The following is a 25453-nucleotide window of genomic DNA, read 5'->3' on the forward strand; positions in this document are numbered from 1 at the left end:
GGAAGGCATTTCCCTCAGCCTCTGGCTTCCCAGCCCACAGACATACCCTGGAGATCTGAGAAACTGGAGAGGCTGATGGCAGCTGGGTGACCTTGGGACCTGCTCCTAATGGAGGCCAGGAGGATGGGGCAGGGTCCAGCTGGGCATGGCTTTGGACCACCTATCTCATTGTCTTGGGGCTGCATCTCGAGGTCATACACCTATTTGTGGTCAGATTGTCTCCTCCCTCATGCAGAACAGGGTGTCCTTGTCCTTACTGCCTCTTGGGAATGAGCCCTGGTCTGTGTCACCCCTGTCTAGGGGACAGCAGGTTGTCACAGGCCCTGGGCTGTGTCACCCCTGTCTAGGGGACAGCAGGTTGTCACAGGCTGGGCTGGCAGCCTGGGACACCCCTGGCATTTGAGGAGCGAGGGTCTGCTCAAGCCCTGCACCTGCCGCAGGCACAGCCTGGCAGCTGCTCAGTGAGCTCAGCCTTGTGCCCTGGCTCTCTCCCCAGGTCCTGCCCCATCCCTCTGAAGAGCTTTGCCCAGCACTGTGCCCAGAAGGCAGCCAAGTCCCACATGGGCTTCCTGAGGGAGTATGAGGTGAGAGCTGTCCTGGGCAGGTGCAGGGGGTGCTGCCATGGCTGTGTGTGCTGAGGGGACCTGGGGGGAGTGACTGAACCTGCTGGAGCTGGGGGACACCCTGGAAGTGCCTCCTGAGTGGGTCCCATATGGCCCCAGTTCCCTGGGTGTCCTGGCAGTGCCCCCCCTCCATGGCATTGCAGCTTCCTCCTGCATTCTGCACTGCTCAGGGTCTGTCCACCACTCCCTCCCTCCCTCCTAGGTCCTGCCTGGGCAGCAGCATCCCCCTCCTGGCAGCCTGGCACTGCCCTGGCAGCCCTGCAGAGCTGCTCTCATGGCTCTGCTGCTCAGGCCTGTGCTGCCATGACCCCTGTGCCTAGTCCAGGTGTCCTCAGTTCCTCCTGTCCTGCCCCTTCTCTCACTGCCTCCTCTCCCTCACCCTGGCAGTGTTGGAGAATTTTGCTCAGACATGGCTTGAAGGAAAAAAGGCCATGAAAATATACAGCTGATGGAAAAGTAAAAGGCAGCTGTAAACAGCAGTTCCCAAGCCTGTTTCCCAGGCACGTTTTTATAAACAGCAGAGTTCTCAGGCAGTTTTCTCATAACAGGTAAACATTCTATCTTTGGCTGTTTTGGGAATGTAAAAGTAAAAGACATGGAGGTTTTGAGAACCTTTCATATCAGGATGAGAACACAAATCTTGGTTTCAATAACAAACCACAGGTATTGAAAACAAAAGGAGGGATTAATGTTTAATCTGTGACCTATGATGAGCTCGGATTTTGCAATATGTATGAGCTTAATTAACACTGTTATAAAAAGTGACTGATTGAATCAATAAATCGGAGTTCGATGCTGATCAATTAAGATGGGTCGTCTCCCTTCACTTCAATATGCCAGGCTCTCCTGGAGGTTGTCAAGGAAGAAGCCAGCTCTGCATCTCCATCTTCAGGCAGCCAGCAGGCACGGCCCTCCTCCAGCATCCTGCCCTGTGAGTTCTGGGACACCTTGCATCCTCTTTCCTCCTGCTCCTTTTCCTCCTGTATGGAGTCATCCTGGACCAGAGCCAGAAGTCCAGAGCATAAGAAAGTATTTTGAGGCTTTGGTGACCCCCCCAGAGGGTTACCAAGGTGTTTGGGATGGAGCATGTGGTGCTTGGGACTGGGATAGGAAAAGGGAGAGAAGGAAAAACCTGGAGAAGGAAAAGGGGAGATCTGATTGCTGTTTTCAGCTACCTGTGGGAACGCACAGGGAGTTCATGGAGTCTGCTCAGAGGTGTGCCATGGAGGGACAAGAGACAAGGGAGTGGTTTGGGAGGGTAATCCAAGTCAGCAGAAGGAATAGTGAATTTCCATGGAGATGTCAAACACTGAACAGAGCCCCAGAGGGCTCACAGGCATCCTTGGAGAGAGGCAGATCTCCACTGGCTCAGACACTGAGTGAGCTGCACTACAGGAGCAGGGAAGGAGACATGGCCTGTGGGAGCCAGCAGGCTGGAGATGAGATGAGCACTGCAGGAGGGAGGGCCTTTGCCCAGAAATGTTGAAGGAAGGATTGGGTTTGTGTGGCAGTCAGTCTGCAAAACCTGTCTGAGCTCAGGAGTGCCTGAAATCCCTCCAGCTGCTGCTGCTCTCTTTGCAGATGATCGCTCCAGGGTGAAGTTCTCCCTGCTGGAGCAGGGCCCTCTCTCAGGACTGCTGCAGGTCTGGCGTGTCCCGGTGAGTCCCACCCTGTAAGGGCCTGCTTGAGGGATGTGGGGCTCCAGGCTGCTCTCCAAAATGCAGTTTATTCCATCCAAGATGTCACAGCAGTCCAGGCTTGTGGGTGACAGAGCTGTGCCTACAGCTGTCAGCTCCAGCTGCAGGCAGGCCTGGAGACCCTTGGTTTTGGTTACAATGCACTATATACTTTTCTTTTGGTTACATTGCATTATATGCTTTTCTTTTGGTTACAATGCATTGTATACTTTGCTGAGCATCTTCATACAGTAGAACTAATCTATACCTTAACTATTATCTATAGCTTATCATAACTACTGTAATTACCATATTCATGTTACTGTTCTCCAATCACTCAAAGTCAGTACATTACAGTTTAAGCTAGAAGTTGTTTTTCAGTTTTCTTGCAGTGGAAAAATCCTGAGACCTTTTTAATACTTGCAGCATTTGCTGGCTTGTTTGCCTGTGCTGTATTTCTGCTTGGTAAAAACATCTTGTTTGGGGTGGGCTTATCCTTTGCTCTAAGCCATAAAAACCCCTCCTAACTAACACACCCTCTGCCTCCTTGGTTATCCAGTAAGACTGGCTCAGCAATTCTTTTCTTCTATATCAAAACTGGCTTTCATCTCTATTCCTTCTTCAGACTCTACATTTAAAATTCTTTCTGCTGAGCACACATATCTGTGAGACTTTCTTGTCAAACTTTCATCCTTCCCAACCTCACCCCCAGCAGCAGCACCCACCCTGTGCCTGTTCCCATCCTGGCTGTGCTCCTGCTCTGCTCCACTGCTCCCTGTCACTGTGGTCTGTGGGATTCACAGTCTCTGAACCTGAGAGAAGCAGAGAAAAGAATGATCAACACAATTCTTATCTCATTGGCTGCTCCTGTGTTGTGCCAAAGCAGAATGCAATATGGAGGTGTCTTGGTTTGGAAAGACAGGAGTCTGCTAAGGAAGGCAGGAGCCTCCCCTGAAATTGAGAAAATGAGCCCCCTTCTGCCTTCCAAATTGTTACAAATTTTAAATTAAGGGGCTCTCAGGAAACAAAAATTATGGGAGCAGGAACAATAGCTCTTTAATAGGGAAGAAACTAAAAGGATAAAATAAACAATTAAATAAACCAAACCAACATTGACAGAGTCAGAACCCAACCTGACACCCTGTGGGTCAGGCTGTTGGCAGCAGTCCCATTGGAATTGTGGCTCAGCCCTCCTGCAGTGTCAGGGCTGGTTCTGCTGGAGCAGGGATCCTGGAGAAAGGTGCAGTCTCTGCCTCTGAAGATCCAGGGCAAGAAGAGGCAGCTGCTGTTCCTCTGGGCAATCCAGTGCAGAAGCTGTGCTGGTGTTCCAGAATCTCCAGATTATATCCGGGTAGGAATGCTTGGCTCCTCCCTCTGGGCTCCCATCTCCCAATGGGATGCTGTAGTTCTTATCAGCCATGCAGGGACATTCAATAGCTGTTATCAGCAATGTCCCCTCCCAGGGAGGAGTGATTGTGGTCACTCAAAGAGAGATAAGGCAAACTGCCCACTTGACAAAAGATAATGTGCCATACAGATGGTAACAGAAGAGATCTTGCCTTGCAGTCTGGAACAGGAGGTTGTTCACCCTCAGTGATTGTGCTTTGTTTCCTTGGCCTTTCAGGGCCAAGCACATGTGCAGGCTGTCAGTCAGTCATGGGATTCTGGGCAGTGGAGTTGAGTTGGGAGCTTGTGCAGATTCAGTTTAGATGTAATGTAATGTAATATAGTATAATAGGGTATAGAATAATATAGTATAATAAAGTAATTAATTAGACGTCTAATATCAATAGAGTCAGATACATCATTCCTCCCAGATGTCAGGCAAAAATACCACCCGCAGTGGTCTTGTGTGGAGAAGAGGGGACTGCAGGGATTGAGGACATCCCTTCCCTCCCCTGCCCACTTTGGGCTGCCCTCTCCTGCCTCCCTTGCTGCTTTCCCTTCTCTCCTTGCCTCCTGACCTGCTGAGCTCTCTGCTCTCCCTGACCATTCCTGCAGCCACCTGGGCCAGCAGAGCAGGACAGTGACATTCCCATTCCCACCCAGGGCTGCAGCTCCAGCAGGGACTACCTGGCTGTCCATGGCCCTGACAAGCTGACCATGGAGGACTTCTGGACCCTGGTGTGGGAGCAGGATGTTCACACAATGCTCACACTTCTGCCATGGCAGGAGAAGGGGGAGGTAAGGCACTGTGCCCACCTGTGCCAGGGCAGAGGGGGGATCTGTTCAGGGGAGCTGGAACTAGCAGAGCCCTCAACTCTTCACTGAGTCCTGGGTGCAGACCCAGCTTAGCTAAAGCTGAACTTTTCATGTGCCCTGGTGCGGCCACAGCTGGTCATGGGAGATGGGTTCTGTTCTGGCTGGGCAGATTCCAGCTCAGAGCTCTGAGCAGAGCTGCCAGGCAGCTCTGGGTTCCCACAGGAGAACCTGCTGGTGTTCCTGAAGCTCCCTCTGGTTTTAGTGGGGAGTGGACTGACATGGAGAGGTGCTGGGAGTGCACCAGACCCCAGAGAGGGTGGCTGGTATGACAGACAATGCCCACCAACAAAAAGCCAAATTTCTGGTTGCACACAGGTCCCAGGTGAGGAGTGCTGGCCCCTGGAAGGAGACTCTCTCTGCACAAGGACCCTGACCATCCAGTGTGACACAGAGAAGCTTGTCTCAGGATGGAGATGCACCCAGCTCAAACTGAAACACGTGTGTGTCCATGGGGCTGTGCTGGCTCCCACAGCCTGGCTGGGGATGGGGCTGAAGGGGCTGAAGGGTTTGTGGGGCTTCTCCAGAGCCAGCAGTGCAGGAGTGAGTCTGGATTACAGCATCCAGAACTGAGTGACACAGGAGATAAATGGGTGTAACCGTGTTCACAGGGGTTTTTGGATGAGGGAACAGATGAGGATCTGACTCCATGTTTCAGAAGGCTTGATTTATTACTTTATTATATATATTACATTAAACTATACTAAAAGAATAGAAGAAAGGATTTCATCAGAAGGCTAGCTAAGCTAAGAATAGGAAAGAATGATAACAAAGGCTTGTGCCTCAGGTCTCTGTCCAAGCCAGCTCATTGTGATTGGCTATTAATTAGAAACAACCACATGAGACCAATCACAGATGCACCTGTTGCATTGCACAGCAGCAGATAATCATTGTTTACATTTTGTTCCTGAGGCCTCCCAGCTTCTCAGGAGGAAAAATCCTAAGGAAAGGATTTTCCATAAAAGATGTCTGCGACAGATGGGAGAAGCCCTGGGGGCTGATAGGTCTGTCTGAGCTTTTTGGAGTTCTCTGTTCCCCCTCCAGGAGCAGGTCAGGGTGCTGTGGGGAAGGAGAGCAGGTTGCCAGAGTGGCTGGTGGGCAGTGCCCCAGCAGAGATGCCTGTTCACCTTTCCAGAAGCTGGCAGAAAGCTCAGGAGAGCTCAGAGAGCCCAAGGATGGGAGAGCTGGGGCTCCTCTGCATCCACACTCACCCATCCCTGCCCAACACCCACATCAGCTCTTTGTGTCTCACAGGAGAAGAAGGCCAAGGAGAGGCAGGTGCAGAGGTTCCTGTACACGCTGTGGAGCAGCAAGAAGCAGCCTGATGTGCAGAGCCTGGTGGAGCTGCTGGGGGCTGTCAGGAGGGGCTGCCCCCCCCGCAGGAGAGGGGGTCCTGTCCTGCTGCACTGCAGGTACCCAGGGCTGCACGTGCACCAGGGCCAGCACAGGGCTTGGCATGCCAGAATCCGGGTGGCCTTGAACAGACAGAGATCTGCTAAAGAAGGCAGGACCTTCCTTGAAATGGAAAATGTAAATCCCCTCCCTCCAAAAAATGATAATTTTGAAATTAAGGGCCTCTCAGGCAAAGATATGGGAATAGGAATAACAGTTCTTTATTAGGAAAATTAAAATACAAATGCGACAGTAGAAACAAAAAAAAATCACACTGCCAGAGTGAGAGCAGGCCCTGCCCCCTGTGTGTCAGGGTGGTGTCCCAGCCCCATCCCATGGGGGCTCAGCCCTCCTGCAGTGCCAGCTGTGGCTCTGCTGCAGCAGGGATCCTGCACAAGGGGGGAGTTTTCCTCTGCAGCTCCAGGGCTGCTGCAGATGGGCCATGCCCTGAATCCACAGGAGCCAATGGAAGTTCTGAGCCTGGGAGGTGACAGTGCCCTGCCAGGGGCTGGGAGAACACAGGACAAACAGGGCAGGGCTGGGGAGCATGGGTGGAGCGGGCATTGCCAGGCTGAGGGGCCCAGGCCATCCCTGGGGAGCTGCAGAGTGCTGGGAGCAGCCCTGACGCCCACAGAGACAGCTCAGAGTCCCTCAGTGCCCACATGGCTCCTTGTGCCCTCCCCAGAGGGGCTCAGCTCAGCCTGGCCTGGCACCAGTGACCCCCCCTTGTCCCCTGCAGTGGTGACATGAGCCAGATGGGCACCCTGATCTCCCTGGACTGCCTGTTGCACCAGATGAAAGCTGAGAGAACCGTGGACATCTACGGTGTGAGCCTCCAGCTGGCCAGGAGCTGCTGCCTCCTGACCCCCACTCTGGTAGGTGGGGAGGGCAGGGGAGGGTGGGCAGGGTGCAGCAGAGTCCTCTGCTCCCCTTCCTGGGGCTGGCAGCATCCTGGGTGCTCCCTGCTGCCTGTCCAGCCTCAGCAGGGATTTCCTTCTGCTCCTTCCCCACCCTGAGGCTCTGCCAGCCACCAAGGGCTGAGGGCACTGGCTTTGCCCAGGTGAGAGTGTTCCCTCTCCTGGGTTCTGAGTTGACATCAGTTAAATTGCATGTGAACTCACAGTAATTAAAACACTCTTCCCATTGTGCTCAAGGAAGAGTGAAGCACTGGTGCCACCCTACACAGCCTGCCTGCTCCTGGGCATGGCTGTCAGCCTGGGCACCCAGAGCCTGCTGGGTGTCCCTGTGCCCAGCACCTTTCCTGCTGCATCCCCCTTGGCCAGCACCTTTCTTGCTGCATCTTGCAGACCCAAAACCTGCTGGGTGTCCCCATGGGCAGCTTCTTTCCTGCTGGGTACCTCCATGGCCAGCACCTTCCCTGCTGCATTCCCCAGACCCAAAACCTGCTGGGTGTCCCCATGGCCAGCACCTTCCCTGCTGGGTGTCCCATGGCCAGCACTTTCCCTGCTGCATCCCCCAGCCCCAGAGCTGCTGTCATAGCTGGGGCTGCCTGCCAGGGGGACAGTGGGACACAGTGCCACGTTGCAGGTGCCCTGTGGGCTGTGGCACTCTCTGATTGAGCCATTCCATGCCAGCCCAGCCCTGGTGGCTGCCTGTGGTGGCACCAGTGCCTCTGGACATGCTCCAGTGGCAGCAGCTGCTGAGTGAGCTGATGCACAGCCCTGGAAACTCCCCACAGGGCACAGCAGAGCTGGGCAAGGTCTCTCCGAGGCTTTCCAGCTGCACAGCCTCCTTCAAGAAGCTAATTACATTCTTAATTAATGTGAACCATGTGCGTGGTGGGAGCCAGAGCAGGGCCAGGCATCCCCTGCCCCTCTCCCGAGCCGCTTTGTGCTCCCGCCGTGCCCGGCCCTGCAGGGACACAATTCCCTGCAAGACCTGAAATGAGGGATGTGGGACTCCAGGCAGCTCTCCAAAATGCAATTTATTACATCCAAGAGGTTACAGCAGTGCAGGGTTGTGAGTGACAGAGCTGTGCCTACAGCTGTCAGCTCCAGCTGCAGGCAGGCCTGGAGACCCTTGGTTTTGGTTCCACTGCATTATATACCTTTCTTTTGGTTACATTGCATTATATACTTTTCTTTGCCGAGCATCTCAATACAGTAGAACCAATCTATACCTTAACTTTTATCTATAGCCTATCATAACTGCTATAATTACCATACTGTTACTGTTCTCCAATCACTAAAAGTCAGTACATCACAATTTAAGCTAGAAGTTGTTTTTCAGTTTTCTTGCAGGGGAAAATTCTGAGACCTTTTTTCTACTTGCAACTTTGCTGACTTGTTTGCCTGTGCTATCTTCCTGCTTGGTAAAAGCATCTTGTTTGGGGTGGGCTTATCCTTTGCTCTAAGCCGTAAAAACCCCTTCTAACTAACACACCCTTTTCCTCTTTGGTTATCCAGCAAGACTGGCTCAGCAATTCTTTTCTTCTGTATCAAAACTTGCTTTTATTTCTATCCCTTCATCAGTCTCTACATTTAAAAATCTTTCTGCTAGGCACACATATCTGTGAGACTTTCTTGTCAAGCTTTCATCCTTCCCAACAATTCCCCATCAAGGCACAGCAGGGTGTAACGTTTGCCTTTCAAGGGCCCATCCTGGCTGCTGTCCTGCTGAAGGGGAGCAGCAGAGGAGCAGCAGGGCTGCCCTGCAGCCTCTCCACCCTCTGGGGCCCTGCCAGCACCCCTTGGTGTCTGGGGGGTCAGTGGCTGCTGCCATGCTGGAGGCATCGGATTTTGGGGGGAAGATGACCTTTGATGGATGTTCAGGGATAACTGTCAGATATTAATCCCCAGCAGCCCCAGCAGTGTGGCGCATGTCCCAGGGGATGTGCTCTTGCATGTGGCAGTGTCTGACTGTGCCTGGGCTGTCCCTGCCCGTTTCACAATCTGTGACTCACTGCACTCCCTGTGTGACCCTGAGCCTCAGCCATTGTGTGCTCACCCATCATGAGGCCGAGCCCCCAGCACAGGGAGGAGGCTCCTCGTGACTTGTGGCTCAGCCAGAGCATTAATGAGCTCTGGGAGTGCTCTGGGGCCCCTCTGCAGCCCTGATCCCCCTGGCCATGGCACGTGATGCCAGCCCACACCATGGGCTGCCTGCCCTTGCCTCCAGCTCTGTGCCCTGAGCACAACCCCATTACATCCTCACATCTTCCCTCCTCAGCCCTGGGTTTGTGGCCTGGTGTCATTTTGGGGCAGCCTGGTGTTTGGGCAGAGCCTCATTTCAAACACAGAGGACTCAGGACCTCAGAGCTCACATTTGGACCTGATGGATCAGTTTGCTGATGCTAAAAAGGGACAAACAATGCAGCTGGGCTAAACCCACACAGATCCTTCTATACCCCTGTGAGCATCTGCCCTGCTTTGCTGTCAGCTCCTGACTCTACAAGCTCCCACACCAAGGGAAACTCCTGGTCCAGGGATCTTCCCCATTTTCCCTTGGTGCAGTCCCAGTGTAGAGAGTCAGGAGCTGACAGCAGAGCAGGGCAGATGCTGCTCCAGGGCTCTTCCCTCCTGTCCCCAGTCACTGCCAGACCCCAGTGATGCCCTGCACATCCCTGGAGTTGCTCTTTGCTCTTGTTTCGGATGCAAACACCACAGCACACCCAAAAGCCACTGTGGCCCTTGGAGGGGGAGCCAAATGAAATTGTTCTTCTGCAGCTTGGCTGGGATGGGATGTTCCTCTCAGCCCCATCACAGAGGATGAGGAAGGGGAAACAAGCAGGGTGTAACAGGCTTGGGTGGCTGTTGTGACACAGAACCACCATGGACTGCTGGGGAGAGCAAATCCTGCTCTGGTACCACACACTGCTCCTTAATTGGGATTTTTAAAAGCAAGCTGCAAGGTTAATGTCAGAAAGCTGACTCTGACCTCTCTCTCCTGCAGGACCAGTACATCTTCCTGCACAGCTGCATCCAGGACATCCTGGCTCAGAACCAGCCCTGACACCCCCTGACCCTTCTGGCACCTTCTGCCTGCTCCTGTACAGAGCTGGGGGCACCGTGGGACCCCTGGCACAGAGGAGGAGCATTGCCCTCCCTGCCTGGGCAGTGTCCCCAGCGTGGTGCCAGCTGTGACTCCTGGACACACGGACAGTGTCCTGGGACACACGGACAGTGTCCTGCCATATCCCACTGCACACACAGCGAGGGGCTGGGCAGGATCCTCTCCTCTTCTGGAGCTCCCCTGAGATTTCTGGTGCCTGGAGGGCTCTGTGCCTGCTCAGTGCTCACTGTGGGGCTCTGTGGTGCCCCTGAGCTCAGCACCAGTGTGGGGCACCGTGGGCTGCAGTGCCCCTGGGCTCTGCTGTGGGCACAGCCCTGGGGGAGCTGCCTTGTCTCAGCTGGAATGCTCTTAGGTACAAACAATAAAGAGCCCTAGGAAAGTGTATGCTTGTAAGGGGGGTTGGCTTTTGATGGCTCCAGCTGATGTGAAGGCTCCAGTACAGCAGATGTCCCCAAAAGAGCAGCTCTGTCCCCATCCATGGGTCACTGCAGTGTCCCTTGGCACTCCAGATGCTGCAGTCCATGGCTCACCATCTTCTGCTCACTCTCTCTGCTCCTTCCCCTGAGGCAACACTTGTGCAGGGAATGTCCAGCCCAGCCAGGCACATTTCCAGGGCTCAGAGTTGTGAACCTGCCCAAGGATCAGGGCAGAGCCCCTGGTTCAGCTGCACACTGGCAACCTCAGCAGTGCTGCTGCTCTGGGCTGTCCATGCAGGGACGTGGCTGCTCTGCAAGCAGGGCTGGCCATGCACAAGCTGAAATCACAAGAAGCAACTCAGTTCACTGAGCTGCAAGTGCAGGACAGAAAGAAGAGTTAAAAAAAAGAAGATGGTTTCACAAGCATGTTCCTCATGTAGAAAAAAATGTACTTGGGACCCTGTGTGCCCTTCTGCTCCCCTTCAGGCAGGGTGGGGTTGTGGTGCAGCCTCAAAGCAGAGACCCTGCTCCAGTGTGGCCCAAAATCCTGCCCATTATTCCATGTCCTGTCTTGGGCTGGGGTGAGGAGGTATAGCAGGTTTGATAAGGGGCTCCCAAGAGCTGGCATGAGCAGCAGAGAGCCCCAGGTGGGTGACTGAGCTGGCCACTCCTCCTAACGCCCCTGTGATTGCAGTAGAACTTTCTCCTTCTTCCACAACAAGGATCTGCCCCAGGATGGGACACCCAGGGCACCTCAGCATCAGCCATGCCAGCTCTGGGATGAGGCTCTTCTGCGGCTGGGAATCCTTTTTCCCTCTCTCCTAAATCAGGTTTCCTCCTGCTCCCACCACAGGGACACAGGACAAATTCTGGGTCACCCCTGCACACAGGACACAGTGAGCTTCTACTCTAAACCAATCTAAAATTTGCACACAGGACAAATTCTGTGTCAACAGTGCACATGGGACACCTTCCTGTGTCCCTGCACACAGGACTTGAAGGTCTCTGAGCCCCCTGGCAGGGGCTGGAGCCCTCCAGGGCAGCCAGAGGGATTTCCTGGGCTCTGACAGGTTTGACTTTGCAGCTGGCTTGATGACACATCCAGTGTGCCCTGGAGTGTCCTCCCGTGGTGGCACAGACACACAGGGCAGGTGCTGCTGCTGCAAAGCCCAGTGCCACAGTGCCACTTATCCTGGCTGTGGAAACAAACATTTCCCTCCTGTGCCCCTCATCCTGCAGCCCCAGTGTGCTTTAGGACTCACTGGTTACATAAAAGCCACAAAGCCATCAGGCTCCCTGTGAGCTGGGCTCCTCCCAAGGCAACATCATAAATCCTTCTGTGCACATGAGAGCATCCACTGAGCTTCACAAGGCTTTTCATGTTGGGAGTGTTCACTGATCCTCCTGAGAGCCCCTGGCATGCTGGCACCTCCCCAGGACAGCAGAGTCACTGGATGGGCACTGGTGCAGGCTGAGAGCAGGGACAGGGCACAGCACACTTGGCTGAGCCTGGCACAAGGATGGGGGGACACAGAAACATTTCCAAACAGCAACTGCAGCCAGAACAAGGCAGCTCAGGAGGGCTGAGGGTGCCCATGGGCCGCCCAGGATGGTCTGGGCTGTGCTGAGGGCAGCAGTGCCCACACAGCCTGGCCAGGGTGGGAGCAAATCCAGCCCTCCATAGGGCTGAGGCTCTGCTCCACCTGGGATCCCCCAGGCCAGGAGTGCTGCAGCCTGGAGCTGGGAGAGGGACAGGGGCTGAGCAGCCCTGCCTGCAGCACTGAAGGTGTCCTGTGTGCAGGGAATGTCCTGTGTGCAGGGAATGTCCTGTGTGCAGGGTGGCAGAGGTGTCCTGTGTCAAGGGGTGACACAGAGGGTGTCCTGTGCCTTTGATTTAGCCCTTGGAAAAAACAATTACCAACCTTTATATGAAGGATTACAAGCCACAAAAGTTTAAGCAGAATGATAGTGAATTTATCATAGGTTGAAAAGTAGATTTTTGGGGTTTTTAGAATGGGGGTTCAGGGGGCAAGATGGAGGGAACTGGGCATGTCCAGCCTTTCTCCTTCTCTTGGCCTCCATCTTCTGCTCTGATGGTGGCACTTTTAGATTGGTTTAGAGTAGAAGCTCACTGTCTAACATAGGTGATAGGTATTGGGAAGTAATTGTAAATATTGTAAATGTCGTTTTTAGTATAAAAAGATAACACTGCCCTGGGGACAGGCAGAGTGCCTTTGTCTGTCCTGCTGAGTGGACCTCAGCTGGACAGGAGAAAGAATTTTATAGATAAGATACAATAAACAACCTTGAGATTGAGAACTGAAGAGCTCTGACTCCTTCGAGCACCAGGCTGGGAAAAGAGACTTTCTAATACATCTTGGGGTCACTGTGAGCAGCTACAGTCCCAAGACAAACCTGGTCCAGAGCAGGTTGTGCCATTTTCCCAGAGTCTGGAGCTGACAGGTGAAGTTTGGAGCTGCCCAGCAGCACAGAATCTCCCCAGTGCTGGGGGTCTCACCCCAAGAAGGAGTAGCTCTGGGCTGATGGCACAGGAGGGAGGCTCAGGATGGGACAGAATTGATTCCATGGAGAAGAGCAGAACACCAACCTGGGCACGCCCCAGGCCATGCCCTGATGGCAGTGACCAAGCAAGGGCTGGGCTGAGCTCTGCTGGCACCACACCAGCCTCATCCTGGAGCTCAGCACAGCACAGACTGTTCATCCTTCCCATGGATGGGCAGGGCACCAGGAACCTTCACAGCCCCTTGGAAGGTGTCCCTGGGTGTCCTGTCTGTGCACAGAGCTACAGCCCCAGGACAGGGTGTCACCCACAGCTGGTGGCACAGGGCTCCAGGGCACTGGCCTGAGACAGGAGGAGAGGAGTTAAAGCCATGGTGGGGGAGCCATGGTGCTGCCCACAGAGCCTCCATGGCTCCAGGAGCGAATCCTGCCTCAGCTCTCACATCTGGCCAGCACATCTGCATGGTGCTCCCAGCACAAGGTGAGCCTGCAGACACCTGCAGTGAAGCTCCTCCAGCAGCTGTGGTGGGAGCTCCTCTGTCCTAGTTGAGACAGAGACAACACAAAGTAACACACTCCATTTCAGAAGGCTTCAAACTGCTTTTATTCCAGCATTCATGCTTTTTATACATTCTTGCAAAACTCATCAGTTTGCATTTTACTCACTGATCAGGAAAGGCAAACAACGTGCTCATTGGAACAGGCAATTGCAGGTTTCTCTTATTCATCCTTCTTTCTTTCTTGGTTTCTGTGTCAATGACCTTATTAGAAAATTCTTTCGGGGTAAGCATGGATCCCCTTCTCAAACTTCTCTGTGGCTCACAGAAGTCACAGTAAAACCTCTCCCACTCCTCATCCCAGGGCAGCCCAGGACAGGGATTTGTCCCACAAACTGTCCCCCAGGTTGTGCCCAGTGAGTGCCATGGCTGTGCCACCAGGGTGTGTCTGTGGCACAGCCTGTGCTGCTCCTGCCTGGCAGGAGCCCGGGCTGATGATGATGATGATGATGATGATGATGATGATGATGATGATGATGATGATGAATTTATGGCCTCCCACCCAGGGCTGCAGTGGAGTCTGCAGCCACAGATGCCTGCAGAGGGTGTTGTGGGAGCTGTGGTTGGGATGAATAATTTTCCAGCCCTGCAGCTCAAGAGCCACGAAACCCAGAGGGGGACAGAAAGACAACAGAGCACTAAAACAAAACAAACCCCTGGCTTGAGCTGCCCACTGAGTTCTGGGCCTTGTTGTTTTTCATGTTTATCCTGCTCCAGATGAGCAGCATCCAACCATTGCCCTTCTCCATCAGTGCAGGGGCCAAAACAGGGGAGATGAGTAAGATTTGCCTTTTTGGGGTGCCCTGACTTTGACCCTCATCCATGGAGAAAGTTTCCCAGACTTCAAGATAGACCGGAATCCACAAAACTGTGAAATAGATTATAGAGAGTGGTGTAGGTGTATCACTTGGTGAGAAATTGAGGTTTTGGGATTTTTAGGGTGTTGTGGATGGCAGCAAGATGGAGGGCACAGGGTGTTGTCCTGGGTTTCTTCCTCATGATTCCTCTCCCTCCTTCTTCATGGGTTTGGGTGGCATTTTGTAATTGGGCAGAAAAGCCCTCATTTCAGCTCTTTGGGATGAGTTATTGGGTTAAAAGAGGAAATAATCTAGGTGTCAGCTCTTAATTGGACAGTTTAGTTTTAAAAGACCTTGAAACAAGAGATTGTTGGCCATTTTGTGCTTTCTAATGAAAAGCTGCAGAACTCACAGTAGTGATAAGAAATAATGAACACCTGAGTCTGAGCATGAGCTGTCATCTCAAGTGCCTTCAGTCCAGAGCCAGAGAAACTGATATGACCCCCAAGATTGCATTGACCTGAGGCCATGGAGAAGCTTCCAAAATTGATTGATAGAACTGGGATGGTGGGTGTGGAGTTTGAATAGAGGTGTGCAATATCACAGGGTGGAAAACTTAGGGCTTAAGGTTTTGGAATATAGTAATATATATAGGGAAAGATGGAGGTTGTAGGGCAGAGGCTGCTCCTTCTTCACCTTCTCCATGGGTTTGGGTGGTTTTGTGTAATTGGACAGAAAAGTCTGCATTGCCAACTTTGAGTGATTAGCTATTGAGTTAAAACTGAAAATAATCTAGGAGTCAGTTCTTCATTGGATAGTTTATCCTTAAAAGACCTTGTAACAAGAGATTGTTGGCCTTCTAAAGAAAAGCTGCAGAACTCACAGTAGTGAGACTGTTTTACTGATAAGAACTAATGAACACCTGAGTCTGAACATGAACAATAATCTCAAGTGCCTTCAATCCAGCCCCAGAGAACCCGGCAGGGGCAGCGCTCTCCCCTCGCTGCCGCTAGAGGACAACACAAACACGGCTGAGCTGCAGGAAAACCCCAACCCCGAGCCCGCAGTGATGGCATGGATCACTCTGAGCTGCAGCTTCAGCCAGACTGGGCTGGAAACTGCACTTCCACCCCCGAGGGGCTTATTCAGGTATTCCAGGTTTGCATGTGCAGTGGTTTTGGTTTGTTAATTTGAGATTTTATTAATTTTGAGATTATTAAATTTGGTTTCTTGGGGTTTTTTTTTCATCTTTAACATGGGTCTTTCATGGAGGTGTGTTTAGTTTTTCAGGGGTTCAATACTTATATATATAAATATATATATACTTACATATATAAGTATATATATATGCACACATATATACAAGTATATATATACTTATATTACTTATATATATATAAGTATACTTATATGCTTATAAGTACATGTTACTTATATAAAGAGTTTTTGTATAACTTCTTTAATTTTTTCCTATGTTAAACTACAAGACTATGGGAGCATCAAAGCTCTGTGGTCCAAGTAACTCAGTGTGCAGACCCCCAGTTTTGCCAGGACCCACTGGAATAAGTGATGCTTTGGATGCTGGCTGCTGTTGTAAGATCTCAAAGAAATAAGACATGGATATGAACCTCCCCAGCCAGCCTGGAATAAAAGGCAAACAGAGGAGTCAAAGTGAAGCACGTGGAGAAAAGCTCTGCAATGTCAGGACCTGCAGCTCCACAGAAATGTGCAAATTGCAGTCAGAACCTTCCTGAGGAAATGTATGTTTGCAATAGGAGCCTCTTCAGTGTGATTTTCTGCAAGAGCTGCACTAACAGTGTGATCAGTTAATCACACTGGTGCTGAGGACAATTTATGAGTGAGGAATGGTCAGGAGGGGGTGATGTGGTTGGTGCTGGCAGCTGAGGCTGGAGGAACAGGGGTCACAGGTGAGAGCTGCTGCTGCCAGGAGGGAGAGATCACCCTCAGCTCCAGCTCAGGGGCTCTGTCCTCCCTGGAGAGGACACAAGGATCCAAGGGAGCTCTGGGCTTTGATCCAGCCACAGTGAATCCATGAGGATTCTATCTAAGCCATGAAAACCCACCTGGATTTCAGCCCCACCTACAGCTCAGGGGCTCTGTCCTCCCTGTAAATGACATGAGGATCCAAGGGAGCTCTGATCCAGCTGCAGTGAATCCATGAGGATACCAAGCCACGAAAACCCACCTGTCCTCCCTGGAGAGGGCATGAGGATCCAAGGGAGCTCTGAGCCTTGATCCAGCTGTATTTTCCAGGGAGGATGGAAAAATGAGGATGGAATCTTGTTTGGGCCATGAAAACCCACCAGGATTTCACCCCCAGCTCCAGCTCAGGGGTTCTGCCCTCCCTGTAAATGGCACGAGGATCCAAGGGAGCCTTGATCCAGCTGCAGGGAACTTTCTCCAGCCCAAATTCCAGTTCCTGGCTGCTGTCAGAGCCTTTCCAGCCTTCCCAGGCCCTGCCAGTGTCCCAGAGCTGGAGGGCAAGCTGAGAGCCCCAGGGACTCATCCCTCTGAGGAGGGCTCCTGTCTCCCCACCAAGCTTTTGTGTTTTACACTTGGAGCTGTCAAAAGACATTGCAAATGTTTAATTAATGACATCCCCAGCACTGTTCATGATGGAGGCAGATTAATTCCAATTCAACCAGCTCCTGCTCCCAGACCAAAATCCTCTCTCTGCTCTGCTCTTCTCTGCTCTGCTCTGCACTGGGGGTGATCTCTCCAATAACTGCAGCAGGCTCAGGGAGTCCTGGAGCTGCAGGATCTGAATTTTGCAAGTGAAATATTTCACATCCAGCATCACCCCAGCCAGGAGCCCTCAGTCAGAGTCTGTGCATCAGCCCTGAACCCTGAGCTCCATCTCAACACTTTTTTGGGGTGCAGATTCTGCTCTCACAGGTCTCAAGGCACCCCAGCCCCATGAGCTGGAGCTGTTTCAGTCTCCCCCTGTGCCAGTTCCCCTTCCTGACCCCAGATAAAACTTCAGCCTCCTTTATCCTGCAATAATGGGGATATCAGTCAGGAAACTCTCATGCCAGAAGGAAAGGCCTGTTCAGAGGAAGCAGGGCTGTGACAGCACCCCTCAGTCTGTGCCTTGGCCATGGGGCACTTTGCCATTGCATGGGTACAGAGGGAGTGATTTTCTGGGTGCACTTTGCAGCCACCCAAACCTGGGCCCTTCTTTCTGTGCCCCATTCACCTCCTCCATGCAGGGTGAGAGGGAGGAACAAACCAGGGAGGAACAAACCAGGGTCCAGATCCCCCTAAAGCCCATGGACAGCTTATTTCTATCTTCAGGTGGGACCCACGTGCAGCTGCTGTCCCTGTTACAGAGGAGGTGCTTGGCTCTGTACAGAGCTGTGGGGCCAGACCCTCCCCTATCCCTCAACCCCCTGCCATGGGGTGACAGCAGTGACCCCTCCTGAGGGCATCACAGTGACTCTGAGCAGCCCATGGCTGGCATGAGAGGGGACACAGGGCTGTCCTGTGCAGGGTGTCAGAACCCTTTGCTGGGCAGGTGTTTGTGCTGCCCCAGAACTCAGCAGCTCCTTGGCACAGCATCCTGGTGTGATGCCCATGCCGCAGTTCCAGGACACTGTGAGAGCCTGGGCAGTGCCCCAGGCTGTGACACAGCTCCAGGTGCTTCAAACCCCCACTCAATGGGTTATTCCCCTGCTTTGTCCACTTTAGCCAGGGTTAGGAAGAGCTCTGGAAGGAGCCCAGCCCCTCTCCTGCCACCAGGGCTGGGCAGCTCCTGCAAGCACAGCTCAGACAGGGTCGCACCTGGGCAGAGCCAACACCGTGTCCCCCATGGAGCCCTGTGACACTGCTGCTCCATCCCAGGCTGCTGGAGAGGGACAGCTCAGGACAGACGGACAGACAGACAGCCTCGGGCATGGTCCCTGCCAGCAGAGAGCTGTCCTGAGCTCCTCAGTCCCTTCTCCCCTGACTTTCCAGTCCCAGCTGAGTTCAGCAGCCAGCACAGACACAGATGCCTTTATCTGGGGTTCCATGTCAGCGTCCCCAAGTCTGCAGCCCTTGAAGTGCCTTGGGTGCTCCTGCCTCGCTGCTTCACTCCCCTGCCCTGCTGGAGCCAGCTCTGCCTTCCCCTGCCCTGCTATCTCACAAAAACACGTTTACAAAACAACCCTGCGTCCTGGAGCTATGAACAGGTCTTTATTTGTTGAGGTTCCTTTTGGCTTTTTTTTTTCTTTCCTTTCTTCCCTTTGAATGAAATTCCTGCCAGCTCTACGAGAGAGAGAGAGAGAGAAGGAAAGAGTAGAAAGTTTAACTCCTCCCATTGGAGTGTCTCACGCCCCTGCCCAGCCCTTGAAACCCAATAACCAAGATCATTCAGCGATGCCTGCGCATCCCCGGAGCTGCCCGGTGCCCATGGACGGGCTGCTGCTCTTGTGGGGCATTGTGCTGGCGGGCAGTGCCCGCTGCCAGGCGGTGCCCGCCGAGCCGGGCGCGCCCTCCTGCCCGCCCCAGTGCCACTGCGAGCAGGATGGCATCGTGCTCTCGGTGGATTGCTCCGAGCTGGGGCTCTCGGAGCTCCCCGCCAGCCTGAGCCCTCTCACCGCCTACCTGTAAGTACAGCCTGACCGAAACCCTCGCTGCTTCTCTTTGCGACGCTTCCCCCGACAGTTTGCAGCTTTCCTCCGCTTTGGAAGCTGGTGCCACATATTCCCGAAATTAAATTTCCTGTGGAAATTAGAAACCAAGCGAAATAACGAGGGAAAAGGCAGCTCTTGGGGCAGGAGCTGCCAGGCTCCCCTCCTCCCGTGCTGTTTGTGCTGCGATGTTCTGCTCGCTCTCCTCCGGGATTGCAGCGCACCCTGAACTGACTTGCCGGGTCGATTTTGATTGTATGAGCACATAATGGAGTGTTTTTACACAGCAATTAGCGCGAACTGCTCTGGGATCCTTCTGTCAAGCATTTCAATAGCTGCAATAACTCAGAGCTTTGCGGGGTTCGGGTTGTGCTGGCCACCAGCAGTGTCCGAGCTGCCTTTTTAAAATGAGTATTAAAGGAAGAGGTCTGGGGGGTTGGTAAGTGTTGTGGTGATTTATGTATTAATTTTATTGAGGAATTATTGATTATCTGAATGTTTCGTGCCCCGAAGGGTTAATTGACAGAGACTGCTGCGTTCATTTCTAGTCCCGAGGTAGTCTCGGTGCAATCATTCTGGTGATGGCTAAGGATCCTGATAAACGGCAGTCGAAAATCTCAGGGTTTAACCGGGAGAGGAAACATCCCTCTCAGGGGGACAGGTTATCCCTGATGCTTTCTGAGTTCTGACCCAGCGCTGCAGCCGCGGCTCTTTGGCAGCGGGCTGGGCAGGAGCGCGGCATTGCCGGCTCGGAATGCTGCCAGGGCAGTGCCAGGGGAAGCCGTGTGTGCCCTCAGGGAGCGCCGGCAGCCGCAGGCAGTGCTGGGCATGGATGTTCATGCTGTGCTCACTGACTGGGGTGGCACACAGACCATGGGGGTGCTTTTCCCCCAGAGACGCAGGTGCTCAGCTGTCAGAGCAGAGCACCCAAACCCGCCCAGGAGGGGATTTTGCACAGCCAGGTGGAAGCTGCGGGTGCTGGGTGAGAGCTGCTGGGTGCCGGTGGTGGGTGCCAGTGCTGGGTGCCAGTGCAAGGTGAGAGCTGTTCTGTTCCTCCCGCTCGCCTGAGGAGCGCAGTCTTGTGCAGCCACTGGATGGCCCGAGCTGTGCTGGGTTAGCTGGGAGGGAAATAAGGCAGGAGAAGGACGATGCTCGCTGGAGACCATGAAAGATGAGAGAAATGTGTCATGCAGGCTGTATTTCCCCCGGGAGAGGGAACCACTAGTGGCATGAGGTGTGAGTGCACAGAACTGTCCCTGGGGCTGGTTTGGAACCGGCTGCCCACGAGTGAGAAGTCACAGGCAAATGTGGGAGAATGCAGAACCTTGCCCACTCCTGTGGGGACAGGGGCAGCCCCCATCGGGCACCGCCTTCACCCTGAGGTGCCGCAGGATGGCACAGGATGGCACCCCGTTCACCCTGGGGTGCCACAGGATGGGGCACGCGTTGGTGCCACTCCTCAGAGAAGGTGCTGCAGGTCATCCCCACGGGGCTGTCCCTTGGGCTGGGAGCTGCACAGCTGTCTCATGAGCCCAGGGACATTCCGGTGTTCCCGGAGCTCAGTGCCGCCGTCACCCTGCCCACGGTGGCTGCAGCAGGGACACGGAGCGCTGGGACACGGAGCGCTGGGACACGGATCCCGTGCATGGACCGGGGGGATGCTCGGAGGTGCTGCCGGCCCGGAGCGGTGCAGCGGGGCGCTGTCACAAATGCTGGATTTCAGCGGGGCTGGACCCTCGGGACAGCGTGGGGCACCCCGCACTTCGGGATGCTGCCGGTGCGGACCCTTGGCCGCGGCCCCGTTCCGGTGTCTGTACCGGCCCCGCTCCCCCATGGGCTGTACCGGACCCGCTCTCTCCGTGTCTGTACCGGCCCCATTCCCGGTGTCTGTACCGCTCCCGGCGTCTGTCCCGGCCCCGCTCTCCGTGTTTCTCCCGTGTCTGGCCCGGCCCCGTTCCCCCATGGGCTGTCCCGGCTCCGTTCCCGTGTCTGTATTCCCCATGTCTGTCCCGGCCCCATTCCCGTGTCTCTTATCTCCCGTGTCCGCGCCGGCCCCGTTCCCCCATGGGCTGTCCCGGCCCGTTCCCGGTGTCCCAGCCCCATTCCCCGTGTCTGTCCTGGCCCCGTTTCCCACGTCTGTCCCGGTGGTGTCGGGGGTGCCTCAGTGTTCCTCCTTCCTCTTTGGGGAAAACCGACCCGTCTGGTGCTTCCCCGCTAACCCTGCCAGGGAGGGAGAGCACCGAACGGATGTGGTGGAGGTGGAGAGTCGGGACGGGCTGGGAATGACTGGAGCAGCCCTGGAGAGCTGGGTTCCTCCCTGCTGCTGTCACTACTGGCAGCGAGTTGTGTGAGATCAGCTCCCCAGGTACCGGTGGGCAGCCAGGGCTGGTTTGTCACAGATTGTCACTGATTTGTCACAAATCAGCATAAATTTTGTAGAAATTATGAATATTGGAGTGAGATACAAGTTCTTCGTGGAAATACAGGCTTGAACTCCCCATTCAGATATGTAAAGAAATGCTGGAGTGCTTGGAGAGCCACGAGGGCTGAAGAGGGAGCCCTGGAAGGGCAGCAGGAGCACGGAGCTGGTGGGCAGCTGCTCACAAACCTTTCCAGCTCCTTTGCTCCGTGCCCTGTGCTGTCAGCAAGCCACCGGCACTGCGAGAGCAGCATTTCCTCCGGAGCAAAAGAAAGGATCAGTAATCACCCTTGATTAGACACTTCCTCACACTAATGAGCTGGTGTCCCTGCCCCATCCTGCCAGTGCCACCTCCCCCTGTGCTGTGTCCCTGCAAGAATCCATCCTTGCTCTCTCCTGCACCTCTCGGAACATGACCCCGATCCCATCCAGCCCAAACCAGGTGTTTTCAGTGTGAAAATTCCATGGCTGATGAAATTGCAGCTGTGGTCCAGGAGAGGGGAGAGATTTCCCCTTTAGCTGAGGTGTCCTGTGTCACCTACCCCATCTCTGTCCCTCAGTGTGTGTCAGAGCTGATCTGGGGCTGCAGCACAGGGGGCTGGAGCTTTTGGGGGCTCCCTGGAAAGAACTGCAGCAAGCTGGGGGTGCAGGAGAGTGGAGCTGCATTGGGGAAGGGTCCTGTGCAGCAGAGAGGCCACTGCACTAAAGGGCTCACAGGAGGATGGGGAAATGGGAAAAACTTCTCTGTGCTTACAATATTGTCATAGCTGGGATCCCTGTCACCACTGCACACCCTGCACGTGAGCTGGAGGAGCAGCCCCACCTCAGATTGCCCAGGGAATCCCAGGGGCTGGTGCAGTTCTGTCCCCATGGCTGTCACCAGGAAGGTGCCTGCATTGGGTGCAGGTGCTCAGGGCAGCCCCTGCCCCAGGAGGGGTGAGGAGCAGCTAATGAGAAAGGAAAAGTGGCAATGATGCAAAATGAACAAGCAAAAATAAAACACCAGCCAAGGGTCTTCTAACGTGAGGCAGCTGGAAATTAACTGTTCCTCCTAGTCACATGGGAATATTTAACATTCAAAATAGGTTCAAAAGCAAAAAAAATTAAAATTTACAGAGTGGACTCTTTAAAAATTAACATCCAAGAGGAAAAATAAAATCAGAAATATTTCACCTGCTCTGTAACAATTTATAATCCTGACCCCCTCAGTCCCATGTACCTGGCTACCAGCCCCTGCAAGGGGGACAGGTGGCAATGCTGGGGTGTAGAAAGGATCTCAATTTGCTGAGGCTGCTCCTTTTTCACAAAGAACCAAAAGACACCGTGTTGGTTGTGCCTGCCAGTCCCCCTAGGGATGTGCTGGCCAGGAAAGAAAGGGAGAATCTGTCTCAGCAGAGAGCACCTTGGGATGGAAAGGCAGCACCAGTGGTGCCATGGCCACGTGTGGACATCAGCTGTTCAGGGAGCACAAACACCCACACCCTGCACAGGTCTAGAGGGATGGGACAGGTTCTTATACCCAGCCACATACATGGGGAGGTACTGGATGGATTGCCCAGATATCCTGGGCTGGAAGACACTTCTGGAGGTCTCTTATCCACATTCTAGTGGGTCCATCTTGTGAGGCTGGTCAGGATCTTGTTCAGCTGGCAAACCTACTGAATAATCTTAGGAATATCTCTAAGACTCCCTCACCTTTTTCTCATTCTTTACCATCCCATGTTTCCTAATATCAAATTGCAAATCCCTATGGTTCTTTTGTGCCCATTACCTCTCATCCTTCCCCTGCAGATCTTGGCTCCAGCTTCTCTACACCCCTTCCAGTCAATAGTTAAAGAGAGCAGTAACACTCTAACTATTGCTCCTGGTTTTGTGAGGACCGATCAAATCTCTCGGTGTGAGCAGTGTGTGGGACAGAGTGGGGCAGAGTGGGGATGTCTTGGCTTGGAAAGCCAGGAGTCTGCTAAGGAAGGCAGAAGCCTCCTCTGAAATGGAAAATGCAAACCCCCTCCCTCTGAATTGCTATCAATTTTAAATTAAGGAGCTCTCAGGCAAAAATATGGGAGCAGGAAATAACAGTCCTTTAGTAGGGAAGAAAATAAAAGGATAAAATAAACAATGCAGTAAATCAAAACAACACTGCCAGAGTCAGAACCCAACCTGACACCCTGTGGGTCAGGCTGTTAGCAGCAGTCCCATTGGAATTGTGGCTCAGCCCTCCTGCAGTGTCAGGGCTGGTTCTGCTGGAGCAGGGATCCTGGAGAAAGGTGCAGTCTCTGCCTCTGAAGATCCAGGGGAAGAAGAGGCAGCTGCTGTTCCTCTGGGCAATCCAGTGGATAAGCTGTGCTGGTGTTCCAGAATCTCCAGATTATATCTGGGTAGGAATGCTTGGCTCCTCCCTCTGGGCTCCCATCTCCCAATGGGATGCTGTAGCTCTTATCAGCCATGCAGGACATTCAGTAGCTGTTATCAGCAGATAATCATTATTATAATATTATCTCTCCCTGGAGGGAGGAGTGATTGTGGAAGAGATAAGGAAAACTGCCCACTGAACAGAAACCAGCTGCCATAAAATGGCACATGGAATCCAATCTGCTTGGCAATCCAGGACAGGGGAGCACAGCCCTGTAGCAGAGGGGAAGGCAGATACTGCAGGGGGAGAGATGAGGGGCATCTCATCTCAAACCTGGAGGGTGCCACACACCAGAAGCCCCATGGCTCAAAGCTCAGCTGGAGGAGCCATCCCCCCCTTCCTGGGGTCTCAGGTTTCCTCAGCTCCACGGAAGGGTCAGGCAGTTCTGCTGCTCTGTGCCCATCCCCAGAAACACCAGTGCCTGCTGTGATCCTGGCCCTGCACACCTTGCTGTGGAGCCAGGCGCAGCCTGCAGAGCTTTCTGTGTCCTGGGAAACCAGCAGGGACCTGGGGCAGGACACAGCTGATGGGGCTGCCAGGCTGGGGCAGGACACAGCTGATGGGGCTGCCAGGCTGCTGCTGCCACACCTGGAGCTGGGGGAGGGAAAAGCAGCAGGTCCTGGCTGCTCCCAGACATCACCAAGCATCTTGTGGTGCTCCTCACTCCCCACACTCTTTTACCTTGAGGAGAATGGGACCAGGAGCCTTCAGGGCTGTTCTGACCTTGCAGAGACATTTTGAGACCCTGTCTGGAATTTAGCATCTCCCTGCGAGGCTGGGGCCCTGCTTCACCCTCTGAGGGCATCTCCTCTGAGCTGCCATCTGGAATCAGGTGCCCCAGAGCCCTGACAGGGATGTGCAGGAGACAGGGATGCTTTGAAGCTGAGAAACACTTCCCGTGTCATACAGTGCTGGGTCCAGCACAGGGAAAGGTGCCTTTTTCTTGATATTTGCATTTCCCAAAGGGCCACAGAGCAGCAGGCGGGTGAGGCAGCAGGATTGCAGGCTCACACACAGCTGGTGCCTGCAGCAGCACAGCAGCAGAGCTGAAGGAGCTCCCCCCAGCCCAAGCCCCTCCCCATGTGCAACATCTGCCCCTTGCAGCCCCCTCTGTGGTAGGGACAGCCACCAGAGCCCCCCAGCATGGGGAGCACCCAGGAGCTGCCCCAGGAGCTGGCACAGCAGGATGTGGGGCTCCCCTGGGGAAGCCTGGGCAGGCAGGACAGCCCTGGAGGGTGCTGGGGCTGAAGGGGTGATTAAAGCTCCCTGGGGTTCCCTGCAGGGGTGACAGGGACCCCTGTGTGCCTTTGGGACACTCACACACCCTAGGGAGAAAAAGGGAGCAGCCAAAATGCAGAGAGCACAAAATCCCAACGCAAAGTGTAAATTAAATCCTTCCTGGGGCCAGTGCTGCCCTCCTGCCCCAGGTGATTGTGTACAGACCAGTGAGCCACCATCCTGTGCCCGATGCTTGCTCAGTGCCAGGGCCTATCTACAGCTCCTTTTTCATGCCAAGGTCACCACAGGAGCCCCAGGTTGCAGCAGGACCCATCCAAACACACCACCAAACACACCACAGAGGCACAGACTCACTCCCAGACCCTCCCACTTCTCAGGCCACAATGCAGCCCAGGACTAACAAATGCTGCTACAGCTGGCACCAGACTGGGGCTGCTCTCTGCCTGACTGCCTTCTTGCTGGCACACTGATAGGAAGAA

The 25453-nt window shown here is 53.9% G+C and overlaps 2 protein-coding genes across 4 annotated transcripts in view; both read left to right on the top strand.

Annotated features, from left to right (window-relative positions):
* LOC135457988 (receptor-type tyrosine-protein phosphatase V-like) overlaps positions 1 to 12703 on the top strand; it is a 50963-nt gene extending 38260 nt beyond the window's left edge. For both annotated transcript variants that reach the window (XM_064732850.1, XM_064732851.1), the window contains 8 exons: positions 497 to 584; positions 1464 to 1554; positions 2205 to 2281; positions 4349 to 4483; positions 4877 to 4999; positions 5813 to 5970; positions 6690 to 6825; positions 9863 to 12703. In XM_064732850.1, the coding sequence (XP_064588920.1) occupies positions 497 to 584; positions 1464 to 1554; positions 2205 to 2281; positions 4349 to 4483; positions 4877 to 4999; positions 5813 to 5970; positions 6690 to 6825; positions 9863 to 9922 (868 nt within the window). In that variant the 3' untranslated portion in view covers positions 9923 to 12703. The remainder of the gene's footprint in view (positions 1 to 496; positions 585 to 1463; positions 1555 to 2204; positions 2282 to 4348; positions 4484 to 4876; positions 5000 to 5812; positions 5971 to 6689; positions 6826 to 9862) is intronic.
* Positions 12704 to 18657: 5954 nt separating this feature from the next.
* The window catches only part of LGR6 (leucine rich repeat containing G protein-coupled receptor 6), a 169496-nt gene continuing 162700 nt past the window's right edge, over positions 18658 to 25453 (top strand). For both annotated transcript variants that reach the window (XM_064732855.1, XM_064732856.1), the window contains exon 1: positions 18658 to 18879. In XM_064732855.1, coding sequence (XP_064588925.1) covers positions 18683 to 18879 — 197 coding nt within the window. In that variant the 5' untranslated portion in view covers positions 18658 to 18682. The remainder of the gene's footprint in view (positions 18880 to 25453) is intronic.

The sequence above is a fragment of the Zonotrichia leucophrys genome, chromosome 26 (assembly GCF_028769735.1).
Source record: "Zonotrichia leucophrys gambelii isolate GWCS_2022_RI chromosome 26, RI_Zleu_2.0, whole genome shotgun sequence".
Classification (NCBI taxonomy): Eukaryota; Metazoa; Chordata; class Aves; order Passeriformes; family Passerellidae; genus Zonotrichia; species Zonotrichia leucophrys.